The sequence below is a fragment of the Perna viridis genome, chromosome 4, assembly GCF_037379345.1.
Source record: "Perna viridis isolate PV_CMFRI_1.1 ecotype Kerala chromosome 4, ASM3737934v1, whole genome shotgun sequence".
Taxonomy (NCBI): domain Eukaryota; kingdom Metazoa; phylum Mollusca; class Bivalvia; order Mytilida; family Mytilidae; genus Perna; species Perna viridis.
The window spans coordinates 4,913,781-4,925,140 of NC_142448.1; the positions used below are offsets into that span (position 1 = coordinate 4,913,781).

The 11,360-nt window shown below is 31.8% G+C and overlaps 1 protein-coding gene across 2 annotated transcripts in view; it reads right to left on the reverse strand.

The window, feature by feature from the left end:
- LOC148618524 (mitotic checkpoint serine/threonine-protein kinase BUB1 beta-like) overlaps positions 1–8,861 on the reverse strand; it is a 36,693-nt gene extending 27,832 nt beyond the window's left edge. For both annotated transcript variants that reach the window (XM_088577548.1, XM_088577547.1), the window contains exons 1-7: positions 8,654–8,861; positions 6,253–6,312; positions 4,661–4,805; positions 3,970–4,166; positions 3,192–3,340; positions 976–1,160; positions 309–388 (exon numbers count right to left, since the gene is read on the reverse strand). In XM_088577548.1, the coding sequence (XP_088433674.1) occupies positions 309–388; positions 976–1,160; positions 3,192–3,340; positions 3,970–4,166; positions 4,661–4,805; positions 6,253–6,312; positions 8,654–8,853 (1,016 nt within the window). In that variant the 5' untranslated portion in view covers positions 8,854–8,861. The remainder of the gene's footprint in view (positions 1–308; positions 389–975; positions 1,161–3,191; positions 3,341–3,969; positions 4,167–4,660; positions 4,806–6,252; positions 6,313–8,653) is intronic.
- Positions 8,862–11,360: the final 2,499 nt, after the last annotated feature.

Here is an 11,360-nt window from a genome sequence, read left to right on the forward strand (position 1 = left end):
CCCTTTTATTCAAAATATCATTTAAAATTCAGAAAAATCCTAATAATTCTGGCCCTTTTGTGACCCTAAATCTTAATTGGCTTCCGTCACAACCCCCAAAATCAATCCAAGGTTTCCTTTTGTGGTATGGTATGTAGTACAATCTAAAAGAGATCTATTTACTCACAGTTAAGTTATCGTCCATACATCAGAAAAATACTTGTTTTTGGTCCCTCATCCCTTAATGGTTCACAATTTTTTTTGTGTTTGTATAAAAAGATTTGATAATTGCCTGAAAATCCTATATGTGCCTGAGAGAAATAACTTACGTCATTGGCTGATCAGCTGACTCCTCAACATAGAGAGAAAATGTTGGTATTGAAGGTGGTGCAACTACTTTACATGGCACCTGGAGTAATAAAAAAATCATAATGAGAATGAAAATTAACAATAGAAACCTGTGAATCTGAAAATTAATAAGAGAAACCTGTGAATCTGAAAATAAACAATAGAAACCTGTGAATCTGAAAATAAACAATAGAAACCTGTGAATCTGAAAATTTACAATAGAAACATGTGAATCTGAAAATAAACAATAGAAACCTGTGAATCTGAAAAATAAACAACTGATGGAAACAATAAGCTGCATAGTAGGTTTTCTTTCAAATGACATAAGAACTGAAAACTGACTTGAAATTATTTCCTATTTGGAATTTAATTGGTTGAAAGCCAGTGTGTTTGCTGCATTTCACCATATGTGCTCCTTTTTCCATTGGTAACAGAACTATGGCAATTTCACAAAGTATTAAACACTGTGATGCTGATTAAAATGTCACAGAATTTTATCAAACCTAAGTTTAGAGAAAATTTCATTTTTGACACTTATAAGTCATTACTCGAAATAATTTCATCACTAATAAGTGGCAACAAAGTTAAGTCCATTTCTATTCAAATTTGAATGGTATGTGATAAATACAATTTCAGTATCATTCATACCTTAGCCTTTGTCCAGACTCCAGCTTTCTTATCATTCTCTTTATTGACTGTGCCTTTTTTAGGCATCTCTGACCAATCTCCCTTAGGAACTGGTAAGGATGGATCCTGGTTTTCATCGTTAAACACCTGGAAACTTTGTCCAATTTGTGATGGCTTAGAAGACTGTAGTGCCAATCCTCTTGATTCTAAAATAAATTTTTGTAATCATAGTTTTAAAATGATTAGAATTAAGACATACAATGTAGGAGGGTCAATGTCATCATTTTATTTTTAGGTTATCCAATTGAAATTTGATAATTAAATGATAATGGACCCAATGACATGTTGTTACTCCTGTTATTGGATATTTGATGCTCTACCACACAAAGGTGAAGACGGCACGTTTTGTTAAAAAAAGGAGCTAGTCATGTTTTTTTCGTACTATGAAATGCAAGAAAATGGAATTAAATTCAGTATTTAATAGCAGTAAAACTGTATTTATTTCACATAAAACTTTTCAAAAATATAAAATGGTTCTGACTCCCGAAAATTATGTCTAGAAACACATTGTTTTGGTGTATACCGCGCACCCCTCCTGGAACAAAGAAAAAGTTGAAAAAAAAAGTGTAAGGTACACACTAAAGAATATGGTAATATATTTTGTAGAATTAAAAATAGCAAAAAAACATCAAAATAGGGCAATAACTCTAACATGACTTAACAGATCAATACAAAAATTTGACCAGAGATGGACCTCATCATGCAGAATATTTTTACCCTGTGAAAGTTTTGCTAAAACCTAAAGGTTTTGGAGAAAAAATTCTATCTGACCCATAAGTTCTATTTATAGTAACAGCGACCATGTTTTTAGTGAATCATAAATCCCCACATCAGTTCTATAGAGGATAAATACCTTAAGGAACATTCATGCCAAGTTTAATTGCAATTGCCTCAGTGTTTTCAGAGGAAAGACGTTTGAAAAAGTTTACGATGATAACAGACACAGAGTGATAGAAATAGCTCACATGGCCATTGGCCAGGTGAGCTAAAAATAACAAAACATTAAGTTTATATACCCCACTCATATAGCAACCAAAATCACTAACAATGCATGCCCTATGTATACAAATCCACATACCAAATTTGAAATCATTCCATCCACTTTGAGCTCCGATTTTTATGACGAAAATTTTCTCTATAATACCTTATAGTCAAAAATAGGAAAGTAGAAATTGGAAGTAGATATGGAATAGATACAAAAATAAGCCATATATCAAATTTGAAATCAATCTGTTCTGTGGGAGTCACAATTTTTGACTGTTGGATGAACAAGGTGATTCCGATATACCACCCACTCATTGAGTGGGGTATAAAAACAGTTTCTGTATCAGTTACTATATAAAGGATATCAATCTTGAATACCATATATTGGTGTGTATAATGCGCATATTTAACATACAGATCATTACCAGAGCATGGGGGTGCCTATTATGCATCAAGACATAAGATTTGGCCAAGACATAAAAGATTTTCATAAGAGAAAAGAGTTCACAGTTAGAGATTGAAATGAAACAACTAAAAACCAAAAAGTAACAAAGTCCTTTTTTTGTCAAATCCTCCTTATTGAATGCTTTTGCAGCTGAAAATAATTATTTTTTAACTTATTTTGATTGTTTCTTACAATTTTCTTCCTTGAAAGTATGTTTTAAAATGAAAAATCAGGAATTTGATTACAACAAAACTGGAAACGTTCAATTTTCCCAATTTTGTTGTATAAGACATATCATAAATCCTGTGCCTATCATTTTATCATGCTTCAAAATTAAAAGTATAAAATTTATGTAGCCACTGATCTTTACATGATGTTAAAGTGTGAATAGAAGTTTCTTTCCTTCACAATTATGTAGGAAATACAGGATAAAGATAAATAAACTGACCGATCAAGTGCAAAATATCCATCTTTTGTATTTAAAAATTCTACTGCAATCTTTGTCTAAAACACTTTTTTTCACATGTTTAGACCTACAAAATTGTACTGCACACAATATATAAAAGCGTATTATACACACAAAAATATGGTAGATGTCTCCATTTATTCAGAAAATCTTTAATTTCATAAATATATCATCACTTTACAAGAGTAGATAATAGATAATGAAATGTTTTACCTTGTGAAATTTATTAACTAGAAAGTTGTGTCCCAAATGACAGTACACATACAAGCAAATAATGCTTACTTAGTTTTGTGTTTTCTGCTCTGTTAACTGGAACTTTCTTCCCAGTAGTGATAAGCTGTCCAAGTGCTGCCCTTTGTTCTACAGACTCAACAGGTGCTTCTTCTGGAATTTTCCCAGCCAAACCACGAGCAACTCTCATTTGAAAGTTACTGAAATCAAACAAAACAAATCTAACCTCAAAAGGGAAGTTTCATTGTTCATTTCAAGTCATGTTTTGCTTTCCTAAAAAAAAACTTCAAATGCTTCAATCTTTTAGTTTTAAATATACCTCATCCTTTTTATTGTTGTAATCTGGAAATAAAATTTTAGTTTCTTCGTGCTAACAAAGTGATTAGTAATTCCAAAATATTTCAAATGCATTAGACAAAACTCTCTGTTAAAAATTTTAGTTCTTTACCATAAGTCAGCTAGCATTAGGCAAGAGAGCAACTAATAACATAAAGGGTCAACAAAGAAACAATATGTCGTACAGACAACATATCAAGGGCTGTTCCAGAAATGTTGGTAGTATATAGAAGGTAGAACTGGCAAAAATAAAAAAAAGGAAAAATAATGAAAATTCAACATCCATAGCAAGCATGAAATTTTTTTTTACATAAAATAACATGTATTTTCAAATTTGTGTAAAATAAGGTCCTTAAAATAGGCAAATCTAAATCAATAGTTAAAGGGGTCAATATCTACTTAGAACAGCCTAGATTTTTCCTTCCACTAAGAAGATCATACCCCATCTTGGGATCACCCTTTGCTTTATCATAACTTTTTTCCAAATACATACTTGTATTTTTTCTCCAATAGATCAAATGGTTCTGCCTGTCTCTTCATACCCTCTTGATAAATCATATTAGCTTTCTTTGTGTTGCCCATCTGCTCCAGTGCCCATGCCCATGACTCATAAAAACAACTTAACTGACAGCCAATCTTCTGATCAAACATGTAACTATATATATCTAATGGTTCCTTACACATATTCGCCTGATAAAGAAAAAAAAGAAGCTACAAAAGTAAGTAAACAATGAAAAGAATAGCCTGAGTTTCTTTATAAATTACATATAATGTAAATTAATGATTGTCTTTAAGACCTAGTGTTAACCTAAAATGACAATAAGAATAAAACAATTTAATTCAAAGTGCCTGTTATCAACCAGGACATAAAAGCATTATCTTATCTTAGATTTTCAACAAACATTAAAAATATTAAATATACTACAAAACACATTACAGCTTGCTTCAGTCCCATATCTTGTGTGTACTTACAAAGAACACAAAACATAGAAATGAAAGACATTCATAACAATGGATTTTGTTATTATCTGAGAAGTTAAAACTACGTGCATATGATTTAATAGTTCTCACCACAAAACAAAATAACTTATTCTGTAAAGCAGATATAAACAAAAATACCAGGATTTTATGACGTTTTTAGTTTATGCTGACATTAATGAATTAAACATCTCAGGTATACATACATATCTTATCCATGCTGACACGTATCTGGGATCATTATGGTATCTAGTTTCCTCTGCAAACTGTTTTAGATAGTTCTCAAGTAGTTTCTCCAGATTATACTCTTTCCCACCTTTTACACAATTCTGTTCCGTCCAAATCAAATACCTACAATTATAAAACAAGTATTATTAGGATAAATAATTGGAAAGAATGAATAACCAAAATATGATCACTAGTGCCAAACAACACAATGATTTCACAAGTTAAATCTTCAAGCACTCTTGGCATGAGTTATCATGCTTTGGATATTCATAGTTATTCATAAGTCCCAATTTATCACCTACTTATTATATAAATCATTTTCTTCATAATTTATTAATATTTTAAACAATCATTTCAAACTTTGTGATTGGTGGATTGATATCCATGTTGGAACATTTTGGTGGGAGAAAGTCTGAGAGTGCACTTACATTTATTTATTTCATAATGTAAATTATCAAAATTAATTACTAAGGAAATATTCAATAAATCACTGCTATCTAAATTTTAATTATTCTTCAAATGAAAAAAAGTTCGTTTTAAATTGTTCATTTGGAAACAATTTCAACACTGAGAGAAAAAGAGATTCATACACAAAGAATATTCAAAAATATGTATTACAAAATCAAAGTCCCCATAAAAAACCCAAACACAGAAGCTAGAAAATATGTGAACAAGTTCATGTAAAAACCTTAAAAAAGAGGTGGCGATAAAGGGTCTTATTGGCCTAAAATTCAACTGAAAATTAATAATAAAGTGTTGAATAATTTAATTGTAAACTTCAATGAAGATTTTAATTAATCACAAATGAGAAAACATAAAGACTTCTGATAATTCCTTTATTGAAAGGACAGAAAAATTGCTTGAAGTTTACCAATATTCAGATTATCTGTCAAATTTTGTACTTTTTTGGTCACTTTCTAGTCAAATTTTTAGCAAGGAAATGGTGCCCCCATCCAATTAACTTCATATTTTGTGAATAAATTCATTATTACATAGTTTATCATTTTTCTTGGGTGTGGACATAACCTTCTAGATGTAAATAAGTCTGTAAAAACAACAAAATTGCAATTCTCAGCAGTTTTTGCTATATAACATAAAATTAAGGCAAGATTATGACGTCATTACAATGAACTAATTCCACAAATTATTATTTTTCCTTATATTTACATGTACTTGTGTTATGAACAACTTTTATGCATTACAACAAAGTTGATATTTTCAGGCAATATTCATAGCTTAATGTCCCTACAACTTAAGCAGGCATTGAACAAGAATTACCCTCACAAATATTAACATGTCAAATCTTTTCAACCAGTGACAAAATCAATACACAGAAGAAGACTGAATAGCTAAAACAAATACAAGAACTTCATTTTCTTTTGAAATAAAGGTCTTTTAACTTCGACTGGATCATCACCACTATCAGTTCTTAGCTCAGATTCAAACTGACTGAAATCAAGAACTTCATTTTCTTTTCTTTTGAAATAAAGGTCTTTTAAGGAGGTAAATTATTTAACTTGAGTAAGGAAAACAAAAAAAAACTTGTTAATATTAAAAAACAACAACCAACCTATGCCAAACTTCGACTGGATCATCACCACTATAAGTTCTTAGCTCAGATTCAAACTGACTGAAATTATAAACAAATAAACTATAATAACATACATGTGTTTGATGCTTCAATCTTTAGACAAATCAATATAAACAGTCATTCAATAGCAAGGTGTTATACTCATTAATATTTTACCTATATGTAACAATATTCTCAAAGACTTTGAGAGAAAACAAGAGGCTCTCAGTAGCCTGAATCGCTCACCTTGTTAAATTTTAGCCTTTCAAGAGCAATAACTCTAACAAGGATTTGTTCGACAATTTTGACTCAATGAAGACTTAGGTAGGACTTAACATATAGATCATTCTATCTATTGTAGTTTTCAAGATATTGGCTGAAAACTGCTAAAAACATAATTTTTTGCCTTTCAAAGACAATAACACTAACAAGGAGTCATCCGAAAACTTTGATCACCACAAACTTTTGTAGGCCTTATCATAAGGATCATTCCAGCAACTGAAGTTTCATTCATCTATCATTATTTTCAAGATATTGGCTGAAAACTGTAAAAAAAATTTTATTTTTAACAGTTTCAATGGCAATAACTATTACGTGGAGTTGTCAGACAACTTTGATCTCTTGGAGACTTTTGTGGACCTTATAACAAGGATCGTTTCAGCAATTGAAAGAATTTGACTAAACCTGGCTTCACAGATTAAAACGAAAATTCACTACAGATAGATCTCATCCTGCTGCACTTTTACCCTATGTCAAAATTTGTTTTCCATGTTTTTTGACAGATCAAAAATCCAAAATCAGTTCTATCCAGGATACCCCAGAAAACATTCAAAATAAGTTTGGTTCTAATTGGTCAAGTAGTGTCAGAGAAGAGTTTTGAAAGAAATAACACTAAAAAGAGCAAAAAACATAAAAAAAGGACAATAACTCCAACATAGCTTCACAGATTATAATGAAAATTTCACCACAGATAGATCTCATCATGCTGAACACTTTTACACCATGTCAGAATTTGGCTTAACTAATGGTTTTGGAGATACATGTGAAAAACTACTATAGTGTTCTAGGAGTTTTCAGAAATTGAGGTTTCCTCAGGAAAAATCCATATAAAATCAACTTTCCCACAGTCAATGACTGCTTTCCTAACAAAAATCCTTACAGCATATGAAGTTTTCAACTTGCCACAGAAAAGAGTAAGTTAGTACCTAATTTTCCCTGACCCAAATTTCACCTGCCCCAGGTAACGGGAAATAGGAATCCTAGAACACTGTACTGTCTGATCCCTTTGTTCTATTTTTAGTAATGATAGCCATGTTTTTTGATAGATAAAAAATCCCAACTTCAGTTCTATGCAGGATACCCCAAGGAGCATTCATAACAAGTTTGGTTCCAATTGGTCAAATAGTGTCAGAAGAGAAGATTTTTGAAAGAAAAACATTAAAAATAGCCAAAAAAAAAAAAAAAAAAAAAAAAAAAAAACAGTAACTACAATATGGCTTCACAGATTAAAACGAAATATTCACCACAGATAGATCTCATCCTGCTAAACACTTCTGCCCAGTCAAACTAACCCAAATGGTTATGCAGATATATGCGAAAAACTTGTCTGACCCCTATGTTCTATTTTTAGTAATGGCTGCCATGTTTTAGTTGGATCAAAAGACCCCACATCCATTCTATGAAGAATACCCCAAGGAACTATCAAATCAAGTTTGTTTCCAATTGGACAAGTAGTGTGAGAGGAGAAGAATTTGAAAAATTGTTAATGACAACGGACTCCAAGTAATGGTAATAGCTCACACAGCTGAAGCCCAAGGCTAAAGGCCATGTGAACTAAAAATGGAAATGGAAAATGTGTAAAAAAAAAAAAACACCAAACAGTGAAAAACGAACAGCCAAAGGGAATCTAAAAGTTGAGATCAAAGATCTAGAGAGACATAATCTTAGTCTTGAAAGCTGCAAGTGTGTCCACTCTCCACATGAATGACTGGTAGTAAGGCATTCCAGTTATACATCATTCTCAGTAAGAAAGACTTCCTTAAATAAATGCCTGATGCCATTATTTGGAACGATCAGTTACATTGTTGATTTGAAAGTCAGTAAGGTGTAGTTAACTTGTTATCTTTGCTGATGGCAACTAGTTCTGTATCTGCCCTGCTACTCCCCAACCCGACACATCAATATCCAAATAAAAAAGAGGAGGGTTTCAGGGTCATAGGAAATTCGGACTAAAACCTTGCATCTATAGTGCGAATTTCCTCTGACCCTGCTACCTTTCTCTTTGTTACTTCGATATTGATATGTCGGGTATACCAATATCCAATTAACAAACAAGAGGGTTGCACGGTTACAGGATATTCGGACCACCTTGCATCGTGTGTGTATGATTCGTAAACTTTACTTTTTCTCTTTCTTCATTTGTGCAAGTTGGTCGTCATTTGAATGCAGTCCAGCTGACATATTCAAAAAGTGTCGTCCCTGTCTTATTGGTTGGACATTTTCTTTACTCAATTCCCATTCATTTTCATCGGTCATTTTTAGATCTATCTCGGTTTTGTTGATATTTGTATTTCGTTGTTCAAAATTTTCCGCCCAAAGCATGCGCAGTCACTTCGGTTAAAAAACAAATCGCCATATTCTCGACTCGCCACATTAGCCAAATCAATATTTTAGGGTCGGTCTATTAATTGGACGAGAAAAAACAGGACGGTCATTTTCCGATACATGTTTGGCTATAACTTTAGATTTACTGAATGGAATTAAAAAAAAATAAATTGGGTTCTAAAGAAGAATAAAAGTGCTTTTAATTGATATAAATGATATAAATTTTTTGGAAAATATCAAAAAATAAAGCGAAAATCTTGACAGGACGAACCTTTTCTGACAAGAAAATGGCGATAAAAAGAGGGACATGTCGGTGAATAAAGTTCATTATTTATAAAATGTGTCATGTCTGTCAAGTAAAGTTTACTTATTCTTAAGGCTTATAGTCATAGGCACATTTTGATATAAACATTTTTTCATTTTGAGTCAGTTAAAGTGGACAAATCTTGACAGGACGGACTTATTCTGTTTGGTGAAATGTGTCGTTTTTTACGGGGGTACAGTAGCATTGACATGTATTCTAGTGTTTTGTTACCGTATCCCCGTAAAAAAAACCCACACATTTCACTATAGGTACTATGAACGAGAATGGATAACTTTTTGCAAGCTTTTATGCAATGTACAACCTGGTAATTGTATGAACCATCTTTCCACATAAACACTGTCATCTAGCTACATGGGTTTCTCTAGATATGAGATTAGAGAACTAATAGATCATGTATGTATCTCCAAAAAGTTCGGAAGAAGCCTTCAAGATGTTAGAGTCAAGAGAGGTGCAGACGAGGCATCAGATCACCATTTACAGATATACAACCGGCTACAGACACCAATCAACTGTAGCCAACCAACAAAGGCTGAAATCGCAAAACTATTAACATCTTGAAAAACAAGTCCCCTGGTCCAGATAATAAATTAGCTGAAGTACTTAAAGCAGATCTTGAAACATCAACACAAATGTTACATGACTTAATTGGCAAAATCTGGAGAGATGAAGATGTACCACAAGATTGGAAGGAAGGACACCTTGTTAAACTACAGGAAAAGGTAGTGATAATTACAGTTGAATAAAACTTTTATCGGTTCCTTGAAAGGTGTTAAATAGGATTATTTTGGAAAGAATGAAGAAGGCTGTTGACCAAAAATTACGAGACAATCAGGTAGGATTCCGCCAAAATCGGTCATGTGAAGACCAAATAGACACCTTACACATAATCATTGAACAATCCCTTGAATTCAATTCATCAATATACATATTGATCAAACATATAATTTTTTATTTAATAATTCACAAATAGAGTGTGTGTCCAAGTATAAGTACCTTGACATTACATGCAGTTGCTCAGGCACTTTCTCCTTTGCTCAGAATGAGTTATATCAAAAGGGATTGAAAGCATATCACAAGCTTAGAAATGATTTTTTATCTTTAAATCCTTCAATAAAAGCTTCTATTAAAGTTTTCGATCATACCATCAAACCAATTCTTCTATGTGGTGCTGAGATATGGGGATATTTTAACCCATACAAAACTAGACTTAAAAAGGAAGTTTTACCACTCGATGATATATACCAAAGACTTATATGTGAAAAACTTCATGTAAAATTTCCAAAATTCATTTTGGGTGTTCATAAAAGGTCAACAAATTTAGTAGTATTGTCAGAACTAGGTCGCTTTCCACTTCACTTTGATATTATCAAATCGATGATAAAATATTGGTATAGACTAGAAAATTTACAGTCGGACTTTCCATTGCTTCAACAGGCCTATGCAGAATCTAAACAATTGTTTAGACAAAATAAACCCTCATGGTATGGATCAATAAAATACATTATGAACATTGTTCAGGATATAAAAGATAGTCTAACAAACATGACTCAATTCTCATTTGAACGAATCTCTAAACTGATCCTTTCTCAGCGCTATAGAGAGACATGGGTAAGAAATTTGAGAAAGAACAGTGAAGGCAAACTTAATGTATATGCCAAAATTAAAAACAATTTTGGGCTAGAGAAATACTTATCTCAAGTAAATTTTGAGCAAAGGAGAAAAATTACAAAGCTGCGCATCTCATCTCATAGACTGGAGATAGAAACAGGGCGTTATCATGGTATTCCTAAACAAAATAGGTTATGTCGCAGGTGCGGCTCAGGAGAAGTAGACGATGAAGTACATTTTCTTTTTTCATGCTCATCAAATAAAAAAGAGAGAGATATACTATATGAGTTAATAATATCTACATGTCCACATTTTATTAACCTCGGTGATGAAAACAAATTGATATGGATCTTAAATTGTGAAAACTCTATTGTTTTATCTGGTTTAAGTGATCTTGTTATATCAAGTGGTGTTTAAATTATAATTTTTCTTTTTTCTTTTTGTATATGTTATTTATTATTATTATTATTATTATTTTATCTATCATTAATATCTTCCCATATCTTTTTCTGCTTATATTGTAATATGTAATGTAAGATTATGCAAATTTGATCCTTAATTTTCATACTTG